Source organism: Rhinolophus ferrumequinum, chromosome 3 (genome assembly GCF_004115265.2).
Source record: "Rhinolophus ferrumequinum isolate MPI-CBG mRhiFer1 chromosome 3, mRhiFer1_v1.p, whole genome shotgun sequence".
Lineage (NCBI taxonomy): Eukaryota > Metazoa > Chordata > Mammalia > Chiroptera > Rhinolophidae > Rhinolophus > Rhinolophus ferrumequinum.
This window is the reverse complement of record NC_046286.1, coordinates 15,757,497-15,773,472: the sequence shown is the minus strand read 5'-3', so window position 1 is coordinate 15,773,472 and position 15,976 is coordinate 15,757,497. Positions and strand designations below refer to the sequence as shown.

The following is a 15,976-nucleotide window of genomic DNA, read 5'->3' as shown; positions in this document are numbered from 1 at the left end:
ATACCGACGATAAAGTCTAATTTGTAAATGAGGCACAGTAAGAGATTAATCATAATCACTAATAATACAATAGAACAATTATAACAATATACTGTAATAAAAGTTATGTGAATGTGATCTCTCTAAATATCTTATTGTACTGTACATACAGCCTGGATATGCTGGACAAAAGGATAATTAACCTCCCAGGAGGGATGGAGAAGGATAGCATGAGATTTCATCAAGCTACTGAGAATTGTGTGCCATTGAAAACTTATGAATTGTTTGTTTCCAGAATTTTCCATTTAATAGTTTTAGACCATGCTTGACTGCAGGTAACCAAAACGACAGAAAGCAAAACCATGGATAAGGGGGGACTACTGTTGTAGCATTGATACTATAATACTAGCAGTAATAGTAAAGGTACCAATAGTTATTATTAGTTCACCTTCTGGTTTTTCTGTATCTGACACTAGCGTTGCCTGTATAGCAATGGATTGGCAAGTTGGAGAATGCAAGGGCCACAGAGTGTGTAGACTCATCATCGTTCGTCTTATGCGGTATGATGATAAAAAAAAGTATGAAAGCCCTGTTCCCATTTTGCCCACAAGTTAGAACAGTTCCCAAATGAGTGCATAAACTTCTTCGTGACCCATCATATTTCCTTGATTTAGCATCATGCAGAGTATTCATAAAACAACTGAATCTTTACAAGAGGGTGTCAGTTTCTTCCTGGCTGACTGTCCAGGCCTCTGACAGCACAGAGCAGTGATCTGTGAGGGGGGAACAGACTCAAACACCCTGATCTCCTGTTTTGTTTCTTTTCTTCCCAGTTGCCCCACTTAAGTTTCTAAGCTTCTGTGGTTGTGCGTGCATGTCCGTGTGCTGTCGGAAATGTTCTTTTTGCATTCAAACAAAGCATAAATAAGAGATAAAGAAGTGAGACTGGCTGTTTTTCCTTATTGACTAGAAGTCAGTCTTGTTGCTTTCAAGTCACCTTATAAAGTGCCACTAGCACCACGCCTGCCTCAGGGACTGCGGTGAGACCTAAGCAGAGAGCAACTGGAAATAGCAAGTGGCATTGTTAGTGGTAGCATTCTCCATTCTGGCTGCACACGAGGATCACCCCACTTGTTTTGAAAGACCAGGTGTCAGGACTCCACTGTAGAGCAATTAAATCAGCATCTCCAGGTGTGGACTCCAAGCGGACGGCATATTTTCTTCGATTTCACAGGAGATTTTATTGGGCAGAAAGGGAATGAGAGCCATGGATTTAGTCCAATCCCTCACTTACACAGGAGGAAGTTGAGGCTTTCCAGGAGCTGTGTGCTATCTCCCTAGTGACAAAGTGTTCTGTTTCCTCACTCACTGCTCTCTTTCCTTCTCCTCTATGTCACTCTCTGTGTCCCTAGGGATGCTATAGATAAATCCGATTTTAAATATATTAATTCCACAAAACTGGATTTAAAAAAAGGAAAAGAAAGAACTTGAGCCAAGTCTTCTGTCCTGGAAAAATTACCCTTACAACTCGTGCTTTCCAGCAAGACAGTCTCTGGTCCTGAAAAGCTGAAATTTCAGCCCAGCCACGTGCCCTGGTCCCTAGGCAGGGCGAGGTGGGTCACCTCATTGACTGCACAGACCTTCGTTTATTAAATAATGATTTATGGTACCAACTTTACAAGACTCCTGGGGGGAGAAAAACTGAGATGATCAACGCAAACATTTAAAACAGACTTGAATACATTGAATCTGCCATGGTAAATATTTTTCTGGAAATGATAGCTTTAAAAACCATCCCCTCACTTTTCCTCAGTGTGGTGGGAAATCTTCGTTGGATATTATCTAACCTTAAGCAGCAAACTCATAATTACATCCCATTTCTTCTCTAGAAAGCACAGCACCAGCTTAGCTGAATTCAGTACTTGGCAGGCAGGACAGAGAGGGGCACAGCCCCAGGGTGTTGTATGAAATACAAGGTGAATGCTGCCAATTCAGGGTACCCACTTCTGTTTTCTGACTGTACCATCTCTTTGGAACCTTCTCTCCACTCTCCCAACAGATGTTAGCCTCACAAAAATACTCCTTTCCCCAAATAAGACCAGCATGCTGCTGCTTCTGTACTTTGACTTATATCACTGGTTTCTGATTTAACTGTAGAATCCTTTCTTTAAGCAAAACCTCGTGTGGTTGTCTAACACAGGGTTTCCTGACCTCGGCACTAGTGACATTTTGGACGGGATCATTCTCTGCTGAAGGGAGCTGTCCTGCATTGCCGGATGTTTATCAGCATCCTCTGCCTCTACTCCCTAGGTGGCAGTACCACCTCCAGTTGTGACAACCAAAAATGTTCCCTAATATTGCCAAATGTCCTCCAGGGAGGCGAAATCGCACCTGGTTGAGAATCACAAGTCTGATATGTGAAGCAGACCAGAGTAGAGCTGTTTGCGTTATAGAAAGAATGAGGAGCTCAGAGCCCACCTGGTCTAGTACCTTCCCACCCCTCAACCCAGCCCCAGCTCCTGAAGCAGGAACATCAAGGTCTCCAAGGAGTGCTGCTTCTCACACACACACACACACAAAACACATGTGGAACCTCGCACCGGAACCCACGGCCTCCTTTTCTATCTCTGTCTTTCAAGGCCTAGAACAAATCTTCCCTCTTCTCTGAAATTTCCCCTAGTCTCTCAACGAAAACTTCCACCCTTAAATCGCCACAGTAATATATGCATTTCCTTCTTATGAAAGCTATCCACTGTGTATTATAATTATTTCTGTACATCTCTCTTTTTTTTCCCCCCCCATCTTGCATAACTCATTGTCTTGCACATTAGTTTGGTGAGAAAGCTGGTCTTGAAGGGTGGTAAGAGTCAGTAGGAGGAGGGAAAGAGAATATTCCAGGTGTGAAGACAGGCATAGGTCTAAAGCTCCAGGGCGTGCTGAAGGCCCAGGACGTGACCTAGTTTTTAAGAGAGTGGCATAGAACAAGACAGAGTACAGAGGCAGATTGGAATCGTACTGTGAATAAATACATATACGACGTTAAGGAAAATTTAATTTATTTTGTAGACAATGGCAAGATTTTAAAGGTAAAAGGAGAGGAGTCAGATGACCAGGGCTGAAACTTAGAAAAATAAATTTTAGAAAATAAAAATAAATTTAAAAATTAAATTTTAAGCTAGTGTAGCTAATCGACTGAAAGGCTAGGCGACCAAAAATAGAGATGCCGTTACAACAGTGTGTGGTTGGCAGATAACAGCTCACGGGTTCTGGGCTAGTTTCCATGGGTCGGAGTGGGTAAGAGTTGTGAGATGTTTCAGAAGCATAACCTAAAAAATTTTACAACTGATTAGAAGTGGAATGTGAGGAAATGCAAGTAATTAAAAATGACCTTAAGATTTTTAATTTTGTGAACTGCCAACGGCAAAGAGAAGAAACTTTAGAAGATGTACAGTTTTTGTCTGGGGAGAAGAAAGATAAGTTCTTAGTTGGACATTTTGTGTTTGAGGTACCTCAAATGTCAAATTGGCCCTGGGGAATTTGCTTCTAGAGTTTCCAAGAAGAGTGTTCTCTTAGATATAGAGGGGGTGGTCATCCAAATACAGGATATAATAGGAGCCATGAGTGAAGATGAGACTGCCCAGTCAGACAGTAGAGAAAAAGATAAGGAAAGCGTCAATAGCAGAATGCTTGGGTGAAGGCCAGTGTCTAGGGAACACGAACATTTATGAAGAAGCCTGGGAAGGAGATCCAGAAGTGAGGGATAAAGAGAGAAGAGAAGCAAGAGAGACCTGGGGAATCTAGTAAACCAGAGAAGGTGGGCGGCAGAAGGGGATGTTGCCGTCCCGGTAACTTGAGAAGCCACTGGATGTGGGAAAGAGGAAATCCCAGTTGGCCTTAAAGGCACACTTTAGGTAGACCATAGGGGAAAGAAGGCAAATGACAATGGTTTGATGAAAAGTGGACATGAAAGACTAAAGGTGGCAAAAGCAGAAGCATCATGGTATGAAGAGAGGAAGAAAATGCCGTGGTAGGTAGAGGAGCTTTCAGATTGGGGAAATATTATTTTAGGAAGGAAAGATTTGAGTATATCAGGGGGTTGGCATGAAAGAACCCAAGGAAAGATTAGACACAGGGAGAGGAAAGACAAAGAATGGAACATGAAAGGCCTGGAGGAATTAAGAAGTGGGTTTGCAAGAAATAAGTAGTGGTGTGAGCCATAGAGATGGGCAGGAATGCAGTGCTTATGAGCTAGGGGGTAATTTAGTCAAGGTGGGTGAAGATGGAAACCAATTTTGTGTTTTAACAACATTTTGGAAACTGGGAAGAAAAGCCACTTACGTATCAATCAAAATATTTCAAATATCACTGATTATCCAGCCAAGTCTGAAAATGATCCATTTATGTTGGAGCTAACCAGAAGATTGATTCTTTTTCTTCAATATTTAGAAGACTGACAGTGTTTGAAGGACGTCTTAAGAGTACATGGCAGTAGGCAAGGTGGGAGGAGAGAAGGACTGGAGCAGAAAACATTCACCAGGAAGGTGTTCTAGAGCAAGAAGTAAAGATGGTCTGGAGGGCATGGCATCTGGGGAATGAAAAGCAAGATGTGGAAGAAAAGCTATTTGGAAGGGGAAATTGCTGGTAACCTGAAAAAACAAGAAGCTGAAGCTTCCACTAAAACACATAGACCAATAAAAGGGAAAGAGTTATGAAAACGTTTCTCAAATGAGATGAATATCAGATGTTCCAGTCTTGTTTCTTTCTTTTTTTAATAATTAATAATAATAGTCTAAATAATCTGACATTTTTTTCTTTCCAGTTGAAATCGTCACCAAAGACCTTGCTTCTCTCTCTCTTTTTTTTATTTTTCATGCTCTGACGACCATCACTAGTGGGGCAGGCCCCAGCCAAGCTCTGTTCTTAAGTGTATATATATATTAACTCATTTTACTGGACTATAATCCTGGGCCATAGCTATTATTATTTCTCCCCATTTTACATCTGGAGAAACTGAGGCACAGAGCAGTTTAATGACTTCCTCAACCACACCGTGCCAGTAAGCGGTAGACTCTGGGATGTGTAGCCAGGCATCCTGACTCCTGAGTCTGCAGACCTAGCCAGTGCACCATCCCACCATCCATCCATTCAAAGAGAAAAAAAATCTAACGTAAACAACTCTTTTTCACTGGTTTGGCCTCTTTGCTACTAAATCAGAGAGTCAGCCAACTGTGACAGCAAAAGAACTGCTTATGTCATTGCAGGAGACTCTGAAACAGACTCAGATTCCAGCTGCAGCAGATACACCCTCACAGCTGACGGAACTCAATGCCTCAGTGGGTCAGCAGGAACAGCAGTAGTCTACAGTTGTGAGTTCATCAGTGCCCATGGAGCCCGGGGCAGTAAGAACATAGAGGTCACATTCACGTCTGTGGGTAAGCGCTCTTACTAGAATGTTTAGCATTGCCCCTCAAACCAAGGGCTGCCAATCAACCAGGAATATCCAAGAGCAATAAAGCAGGGAATGTTGCTGGGGTGAATCGCAAAATGGGAAACAGAAGAGGATTTCCCTGTGTGCCGTTTACATTCAGATAAAGTGTTTAAAATCAGGAAGGGCCGGGGTGGGAAGCAGTGCCTGGGAAGGAAGGAAGGCCAACGTTGTACTGGTAAGACAGAGAGTGGACTGGGAGGTCATTTCACCCTCAGGTTAGTCCTATGGAATCACTGAATTTATAATGAAGATAACAGTCCTGCTTCCCCCACCCCCATCATTTTGTTCTCTCTCCCTGGAGTTGCAATAGCCTGGCTCATTTCCCACCACCCTTTACCGCCCTCGGTCATCCCTCCTCTCCCATTTCACCAGTTCAGGAAGAATGCGGCAGAAAAGCTTTAACAATCTGGTACTTTGTGGGTATTTTACAGTTGTGACAAGTGTTTTCTAGTATTTTAATTCATTCAGCTTACTTAGGTTCCTTAAACATAACATTTGTTCTCCTCATATCGTAAAGCATTATAACTTCAGCTCTATTGGCAAAAATGGGGCAGACTTGCTTTTCCACCCATCTTACAAAAAGTGACCTATTAGCTAAATCATCAGATCCCCTTCTGGGCACTTTGGAGAAAAGAAAAATAGAAATATACTTGCTACTCTTGTTTACATTTTTTATTATCATGACTTGGCATTTTTAAAAGAGGAAGATTAGGTTTATCTGAAAACAGTATCACTGTAGAGGAGTCATGGGTCTTTTGAGCAATGTGCAGTTATCGACAGTGAGAGCAGTTGTGCCCTGCAAGTTTTAAGTCCGAGAGTCATGTCCGTAGGTGAGCTTTTGGCTGTCTTAGGGGCACGTGTAGCCTTCGCTGAAAACCACTGGTCTGTAGTTTGGACTTCATCCGAGAATCAAGAGAAATGGATTCAGGGTCCATGAGCCTTTTCCTTTTCTCTCTCAGAACCCACCACACCTTAGAAAGCCACTTCAAGATCCCTATAGCCAGGGAAGGCAACGTAAGGGACACAGTAATCCATGCTTGTGTGACTTGGGAGCTCTATCTGAACATTTGAATCTCAACTTCTGAAGGGTACTATGGAAAGCCCTGATTTCTCTTGATTATGGTTCAGGATAAAATTTTATACTGATTGCAAAAGTAGGCTGGCATCAGTGGGCTCGAGCTCTGAAGTTGTTCACCTATAGAAGACAGAACTGAGTGGCATTTCGAAATGTCAACTGTGTAAAAGGTATGCTCCAAAAGGAGTGGAAAGATAGGGCCAGAGGCAGAAATAGTGGAACATCCATATAAGGTTTTACATTTGTAAAGGTCTTGTTAATATTTTTGGTGAATAAATCCTCACGAACCTATGAGGACATTCTCAGAAAGGGGAGTAAATGTAGAGAGACTTACAGTTCGGGTGTCTATACATCCCCCTTCGCCTGAGACAGTCCGGGTGTCATTATTTGGGCGATAACTCATGATCCCCCTACTTAAAATATAGTTCCCCAAATCACTCCTGCTTGTTAGACCCAGTGCTAAGCGGTGGGGATGCAAATATCCAGAAGAGAGAGTCCTGTTCTTGAGGGGCTCACATCCTTATGGAGAAGAAACATAGAAAGAAAGAAGTTAAAATACAATGTGGTATTATTGTTATTATTATTTTAAGTATTTTAAAAGACTAAAGAATGAAGTTGTTACCAGAACGGAGCCATTTAATGTCCCCTGAGGTATCACAGAAGAGGTTGGAGGGGAGCTGGGTTTAAGCCAACGTCCCTAAGTTTGCAACCTTTTGCCCTGCTGATCATCAGGAGATAATCCCAGCCACAAAGGGGAAGTGCACGAGTTCCTAAGGCATGTGATGGAAATGAGTACAGTTCAGAGCACCACCGGAAACAGCCTAGAAACAAGTAAAGCCCGGGAACAGCAAGGTACTCCTCCGCATTGACACAAGGGCAGTCAGGACGGTCCACGCCTTCTGTCTCTCTGTTAAATTTCACTCATGGGTCGATGGCACCAGAAAGACTAAACATTGTACTTGTTGTCGGCTTTCTTTTGTCTGTTTGTTTGCATTCTTTCAGCCAACCTAACAATAACCCAGGACCCAATTTCTGTTTCTGAGGGACAAAACTTTTCTATAAAGTGCATCAGTGATGTGAGTAACTATGATGAGGTGTATTGGAATACTTCTGCTGGAATTAAAATACACCAAAGGTTTTATACCACGAGGAGGTATGAGAATGGAGCCGAGTCAGTGCTGACCGTGAAAACCTCGACGAGGGAATGGAACGGTGAGTGAAAGGCCAGTGCCCACCCTGCTGCCTGGACCCTGGACACACACTATAATAGTTAGAATCCACGGAGGGCCTGTGCCTGCCGCTCTACATTAATAGTCATCATATTGAATGCAACAGCCCTTTGGGGGAAGATGTCATTATTCCCATTTTACAAATGTGGAAACTGAGGGTCAGAGAGGAGAATAAATACATCTAAGGTTCTACACCTGAAGTTATAGAGGCTGGACTGGAACTAGCCTCTCTCATTCCAGAGCCTGTGCTCTTGCCATGAAGTTAACAGGATTTCTTTTAAAAATACTTTGTCAGACTCTTAGGAAAGTATCACCCAATTGTGGTATCAAAGAACCTAGGTAAAGGATGTATATGCCTGGTTCCAGAGAAAGGAACATTTTTGTTTCCTATTTATCTGTATATATTATTCCTGTTGGGAAAAATGCAAATCTTTGGGCAAAAAAGAAAACTTGATAGAACTGCTGCAATAATAGCTAACATTTATTGAGCCCCTACTATGTGATGGATACTGTGCTAAGTATTTAAGTGTATTAATTCATTTAAAACAATAAACCAAGAGGATGGTGCTATTATTATCCCTATTTTACAGACCAGGAAAGTGAGGCCGAGGTTAAATAAATTACCTGAGGTTACACATCTCATAAATGGAAGGGTCAGGGTGAAAGTGAAACTGTCTGGCTCTCGTGGCCAACTCTTAACCACTTCATTCTGAAGTCTTTCATTAAGTATAAGTTTCCTCAGTCCAGATCCTGTGAGTTCCAGGTCTTCCTCATTTTTTCATAGGTAGGACAGATAACAACTTGGTATTGTTTGGCTGGACTTGGTAGTATAAAATCAGGAAATAGAGTATTTTTCTCCCATGCTGAACTTATACCTACGCTGTCTAAATTGCTCTTTCTTTCTGCTGGGCAATAACTTAGGAGGAGCCATAGCTTTTCCAGTCACATTAAACTATTGAACCTACCATACACAAGTACAAAATATATACATATACATATACATATACATGTGTATATATATATATATATATATATATATATATATATTCTCATCTAAGTCAACTACACTTTCATTTTATATTGAATTTAAATTTTCATTCCATCTCATTTTTGCTTCCTTCCACTCAGGAACCTATCATTGCATATTTCGATATAAGAAGTCATACAGTATCGCGACCAAAGATGTCACTATTCACCCACTGCCTCTAGAGTCAAACATCATGGTTGATCCTTTGGAAGTTGCAATTCTTTGCAAAGGTTCCCATTATTTCAAGTGCTGTGTTGAGGAGGATGAAGACTACAAAGTAACTTTCCAAGTGAACTCCTTGTCCTTTCCTGCTGGTAAGATGCCAAGTGCTGAATTGTTAGGACATAGTATTTCCTACATGCGGAATCTTAAAATTTACCCTTAAAGTAGAAGTAAAGAGATATAGGGATTGCATCAGAGACAGGATGTAACAGAGTGAATACCATGAGTCATTATTACCTTCTATTTTGCTCTGTGGCCACTGGCTCATTGGCTTGTGGTAAAATCTTAAGAGTCTATGAGGGTGGAGCCCATTGTTTTTAATGGGAGCTGTTGAAGACAGTATTATGGTAAGATACCGTCACAGGCCTTCTACTTCCTCAGTATAATAATAGACCAACTGTGCTGATAGTCCCTCCCATAGTATGCTGATGCAATGACTCAGCCTAGCATCAAAGTACCATAAAATCATTTTAAATGCACAGCTGAGCACGCAAGGAAGTAAGAGAAATAACCCAGGGCCAAATATGGAGAACAACAAAGATAATGCTACAGCTAATGCTGGGTCTTCCCTGAGGGCACCCGCCAATATCAGGAACCTAGAACTTTGGGTTTTAAGGCTCCGAAAGGCCATAGAAGTTAAGGTCTTACTCCCTATGCAGTAGCTAGGGAGTCCCTCCACCCCACCAGCACGATGTCAGGAACGTCAAATGGTGACATGTTTGGTCAAAGAACAGACCAGAAAAATTCATCCGCCAGAGGTAAGAGCGTGGCCTCATCTCTGAGTGGACAAGGGCTTCCCCCGAGAATGATAACCATCTTGGCGCATTCAGGTTTGAGGTTTGAATTTACACTGCCTCTGTGTTCCGGAACTCCAAACTAAGAAAAAAAGTGTACCATTGGTAGTACCCTATGACACTTGGTAAAAAATGCAAATCCTCTCCCGTAGAATGTACCCTCCCTCCAGATCCTTCGGGATCCTTTCAGTTTAAGATTAACCAAATATGAGCTCACACCTCAGATCTCAAAACACAGACAGCATCACGAACGATTCACGAGCTTCTTCATTCTTTCAAGAACAGTTCTCAGGGGCCTACTCAATACAAAACACCTTAGTAGGAAATGAAAAGGAGACAAAAGAAGTGGGGCACATATATTAATATGTAGAGGGGCTCACGTTATAAAACAATGCATATAACATTAAATATCCAAAATGAGCAATACAGATCAAAATAACTGGAAGTTCAGAAAAGTAGGGACCCCAAATGTCTGGTAAGGTTGAAGAAAATTGCATAGTAAGGGGATATGGAATCAATCTGGATATTGAAACATTCAAATATGTCAATATTCTGTGTTCAGCATGCATACAATTCAGTGCCTTCTCAATGTACCAAATACTGAGCTAGACACTGGAACATTAAAAGATAAGTAAGACCAGATCCTTTCCTTCAAGACCTTATGGTTTAGTGGAAGAGACAGACTCATAAAGAGACGACTCTAAACCAATGTGGTAAAGGCAAGATAGGATAGATAAATGCACAAGATATGATGGGATTTAGATGGGTAGAGGATATTTTGAAAGGCATTCCGTTTGTCCAAAACTGTGTGGGCACAGATTTAGAGCCACGAGCGGTGAAGGTAAAGATTTGGCTAGCATGTATACAAATATGGACTTACTTCTTGGTTAGAGCATTTTTAAAGCCACATTAAAAAAAAAAAAAATGAATGTGGCACATTCCTGGGGAAAGTTTGGACAAGTGTATCCATAGTAGATAATTTCAACAAAATTAGTGCTTCGGATACTAATGTTGTGACTTAATTCTTTCCATAATTCTGTCTTAGAGAAAGAAGTTAATGGAAAACAAGTGTGCTACCAATTCAATTTCAAGGCAAATTCCATTCCCTGGTGTCCAAAAACTGTTGACGTGTTTTGTCACTTTACCAATGCTGCTAATAATTCAGTCCGGAGTCCATCTATGAAGCTTAATCTGGTTCCTGGTGAGAGCATTTTAAATTATTTTAAAATGTTATAATCATAAACAGGGATTCATTTATCCATTCACTCCCTCATTCATTCATTCAATAAATATATGTTAAGCACCCTCATGGGGCGGGCCTTGGGCTAAGCATGGGGGATTTGAAAAGAAATAAGCCCTCTCTCCTGTCCTCAAGCCTAGGGAAGAGCTGGATGTGATAAAAACATGTTATCACATGTATCGTGGTAAGTGCTAACTTAGAGACGGTGTGGGTGGTCAGAAAAGACTGCCTGGTTTAACTTTTGTGGATGACGGGTGAGACAAAAGTTATAAAGGAAGACTTACAGAGAAGTCATATTTCATCTGAGTCTGGGAGGTTATCCACCGCACCCGGCAGATAAGAGTGCAATGTCTGTGTGTGGCTAAGACCCCTTTGAGGTTTCAGCAAAGAAAAAGTGTCCCCACAAGCACTGTCTCCCTGAGACAGGGCTACAAGAAAGAATTGATCTAAAGAATAGTCTTTCCCATTCTTTGTTATCATGGAGCCAATTACTTTCGCACCAACCTAATACTTTCAAGTTCATGATCTGTGGAATCATTTCATTATAGCCCATGCCGAAAAACTGTCCTCAGTAGCAGCAGAGAAATAAGTGGGTGGTCCCGGACTTCCACCTCCCCCAGATATCTTCTCTGTAATACAACCCCTGATAGCAGAAGGATCCATGGCTCTATCACCAAGCTTATTTGAGTTCACTGAATGATTTGTGGTTATTCTCTCATGTGTTGGTAACTGAGCCCTGGAACCAAAGTAGGAAGCAATTTAGAGTTCCCTATCTCTTTGAGTTACTGTCCCTTACACTGTCAACCATACCTCTTCCAGGAGGCAGCCAAGATCACTTAATTTCCCCCCCATTTTAGCCCAGGCATGAACGTGTTTTATTCACTTTGTTCTTTTTCTCTTTCCTCATACCAAGTCTGATTTTACTTCCTTTTCCTAGTAGAAAATTACTTATGTATTTCAAGATTTTATACAATGGCTGAGAACTCAATTAATGCTAAATTAAAAAGTGGGTGAGAGAGGGATCTGCTCATCAGAGAAGCAGGAGATTAGAGATTCTGCAACAAATGTCATTTTCCCGTTCAAGTCTGATCTTGAGTAGAGGTGAAATGGAATCGCCCTTAAGGGAAACCAGAAGGAACAAATTCTTACAAATATTGTCTAGAATATTCAGGCCATGGTGCCTGGAATTCCTACTTCTAACTATATCTTTGGATTAAGGTATGCTTCATCAAACTTGCCTGCACGTTGGAAACACCTGGGAAGCTTAAAAAACTGCTGATGCCCGAATCCTGGCCTGAAAGCTTCTGATTTACGTGGGCTGGAGAGAGCCTGTGGTATTTTTCAAGCTCCCCACGTGACTCTAATATGCCAGAGTTGAGAATCCCTTGAATTGAGGCATTATATCCCGAAGACTCCTGGAAACCAACTATCTCTTGTCTGGATGAGCGTCCGTTAAACTCCGATTCTTTTCCATGGCTTAGATAATCCCGGGCAGCAGAGAGAAGATTCCTGGGGGGTAGAGGTAGAAATGAGGCAGCGAGGAAATCAATTCTGTTAGGAAAAGCAAGTGCAGATTAAACTGAGTTATGTGTGGAAAGCACTAAGAGGCTTTGGAAAATCGGGCAAAATAAAGAAATTGGCTAACTTGAAAAAGGTCCCCGAAAGTAAAGGGAAAGATGAATTCAAACATCAAGCGTCTACGGAGGCCGCACCCCATGTCCACTATCTTTTCTCCTCCTTTCCATTGTCCCTTTTATTTCCTTGTTTCCAATGCAGGAGAGAACGTCACGTGCCATGATCCCTCCATCGGTGTGGGGGAGCCTGGGAAAGTCATCCAGAAGCTATGCCAGTTCTCAAACCGCAGCAGCCGTGGAGGGCCCGTTGGCGGGATCGTGACTTACACATGTGTAGGCTCCAAGTGGAACGTGAAGAGAAATGACTGCATCTCTGCCCCAATTAATAGTCTGCTCCGGCTGGCCAAGGTGATCCTTCAGCTTTTGTCTCTGAGCGCTTGGTGGGGTGATCTGTCTAGTTTATCCTGCTTCTCAGCACTTAGGAAAGTGAGCCTTGGGCTGGTTTCTGGTGGTCTCAAAGCTACTTTTATTTGTAGAATAAAGTTACTTTTATTTGTAGAAATGCTTAAAACTTTACTTAAATACAAATATGAAGGCAACATAATATGTGCTCTGCTCTACAACCAGCTGTACACCTTTACCTAGTCTTCTCAGTACCTTGTATCCATGACCTGAAAGGGGCAGGTAGGACTATCTTTCTAACTGCTCTCTTTGCATAATGGTGATACCAAGCAAATAGCTGTAATCTTTTCAGAAAGAGGAACAACATAATAAAATAAGGTTCATCAGTGGGGGGAAAAAAAAAAGCTAGAGCTTTCGGCTTTTACAGGTCTGAGATTTCCTCAGTCCTTAGAGGAACCTATAGTTACAGAAGAGGGGTTAGCCTGCCTCTCGTACCTACAATAGAGGTTACTGCCATGTGGTAGGGGAAAATTCCTTTCTTTGCATTAAAATAAATAAATATCATCTTATGTTTAAGTCATTGGGAATTAGAACCTCCTAAAATTCTATGAGTTACAATAAATAAATGCCTATTAGGCAACTGGTGGGACTACAGCTAATGGTGATGTCGTCAGATAGCCAGTTCAAAATCCTCTCACCTTTGGAGGAAGAATTGAGGAAAATAGGTGATATTGATTTGCGCTTTATCAATGGTCTTCTGTCTCTTCTTTTGTGTTACACTAAATTTATTAAAATAACTACTATGTGCAAAGCATTATTATAAGTGCTATCAGAGTAAAGAGGCCAGATCAGAACTTAACCTTTAATTTGATAGGGAATAAAGATGTTAAATACATATTAATTTTGACTAGGGTAATCAGGAAGTCGGCTTGAAAAACTTGGCTTCTGAGTTGGACCTTGATGGATGAAGTATTGAAGATATAAATTATCCTAATTGAAAAAGATAGAAATTATAATTTGAACTCAACGTTGGGCACTGGTCCCAATTCTAGATACCTAGACACATTTTCAATGGAAAAGAGGCATGCTGGCCTATCATGCTCCATTTTATTTATCCATTCAACTTATATTATTGAGCACCTACTACATGCCAAGTTAAATGACTTGTATTACGTTAGGCATTATGGGATATGAGAAGGACATAGAGAAACATAACACACAGTTCACATTGTTAAGGAGCTTATAATTTAATTAGAGACATTAAAATTAGGACACAAGATAACATTGGTAGAGCTATTACAAATGTGAAATATATTAAATAAAACAAATACTTACACATTCAGAGGGAGAAATCTCCCTGAGTTGGAACTCTCATCAAAGTTCTTCCTGGAGAAGATCACATTTGAGTTCATTTTTTACTCATCAGTAGAAGTTCGATAGTTAGAAAACACCAGTGTGATCATTATCGATAGGGTGATCGTATCATTGATCATCAAAACCAAGATACTTTTGGAAAATAAAAGAGGGCACTATTAATAATTACAACAGATATGAGCCAGAACTGTCCAAGGAAAATTCGGATGGACAGTCTCCCTAATGATCAGCAATGCAAGCGATCAGAAAAGGCCAAGAGTAGCAAATGTGCTTACAGACTACACAAGTGTCAATTTTATTCCACTTCAACCTAGCTCTCCAGCAACCACATCTCCTTTCCTTTTTTTAAAATTAGTCTTCAGGTTGACATATGTTTTTTTCTGTTCCCCTTTTATGTGTGTGGGGGGCAAGCAATATTATGTAACATTCCATTCTGAAGAGCACACACAGTTTAAGAGAAAAGTTATTAGATGGGATATAATTATGGGAATGGAGAAAGAAGGAAACTACGGATATGAGAGATTTTGCTGTGGAAGGATCAGTAGGATTTGATGACTGGACTGATAGGCAAGTTTCTTTGTTTGTCTGTGTTGGCTTTTGTTTTACTAGGCTTTGATCAAGAGCCCCGCTCAGGACAAGAAGCTGCCTACATACCTAAAGGATCTTTCTAGTAGCACAGACCAGATGGCACACGAAGTCAGCTCATCTCCTGGGAGCCTGGGAGCCATTGTTAACATCCTAGATTTACTCTCAACAGTTCCAACCAAAGTGAATTTAGAAATGATGATGGTGAGTTTGCTTAAGCCTCGCAGGAGTTTTGGGTCTTGTGTCCTTGTGGTCGAGAAACATAATGCCTCCCCCCTGCAGTTTCTTCTCTGTCTTTTCCAGACCACTGTTCTGGATATAAGAGTCACAGAACATGCTTTGCCAAGTTACGGCTTTTAGGATACCGGGGAGTATTTCCAATATTCATTTGGGGACTTGAAGAAGATTTCTTTAGTGCATCTCTGCATTAGTTTCTTCGTTAAAATAGAATTAATTCTTATCTTCTTTCTAGGAAAACTAGGAATTAAGGTTTTCAGAATAGGTAAAAGGTGGGAGTCTCAATGGTCTAGCACAAAACATGAACTGTGAAACAGCCAGATTTCCAGGAGGAAAGGGAATTCACTCACAAGAACGCAGATGACGAGACTTGAATGAAAGGATGTTTATAGAAATAAAGAAAGGATTTTAAAAAAATAAAAAAGGTGGTGAGGCATCCAGAGACCAGAAACATTTAGGCGCCATTACTACCCCTGGGACTAAAGGAGGAAGGAGAGGAAATAGGGCCCCCACTGCTGAGTGAAAGCTGAAGCCTTGGAGGGAGGGGTCACTCAGCAGGAGCTACGGTCTTGGAGGGACAGAGCTGTTGCCAAAGATGTGCTGAGGAGAGTGTGGTGTAGGGAGTGGGAGGTAGTTGAAAAACACGTTTCAACTTCTTTCTTCTCCCACCATCCCGTCTCCTGTCAGTGCTTCCCATTGGCTGAACCCCACCAGAGGCCAATCGGCAAGCAGCTTCGGTCACAAGCGTCT

General features: G+C 41.4%; 1 protein-coding gene across 1 annotated transcript in view; it reads left to right on the top strand.

Annotated features, from left to right (window-relative positions):
- The window catches only part of ADGRF5 (adhesion G protein-coupled receptor F5), a 72,316-nt gene that overhangs the window by 46,443 nt on the left and 9,897 nt on the right, over positions 1-15,976 (top strand). Inside the window, exons 11-16 of the mRNA XM_033100540.1 lie at positions 5,241-5,411; positions 7,545-7,754; positions 8,900-9,112; positions 10,860-11,015; positions 12,831-13,036; positions 15,014-15,193. Of these exons, the coding sequence (XP_032956431.1) occupies positions 5,241-5,411; positions 7,545-7,754; positions 8,900-9,112; positions 10,860-11,015; positions 12,831-13,036; positions 15,014-15,193 (1,136 nt within the window). The remainder of the gene's footprint in view (positions 1-5,240; positions 5,412-7,544; positions 7,755-8,899; positions 9,113-10,859; positions 11,016-12,830; positions 13,037-15,013; positions 15,194-15,976) is intronic.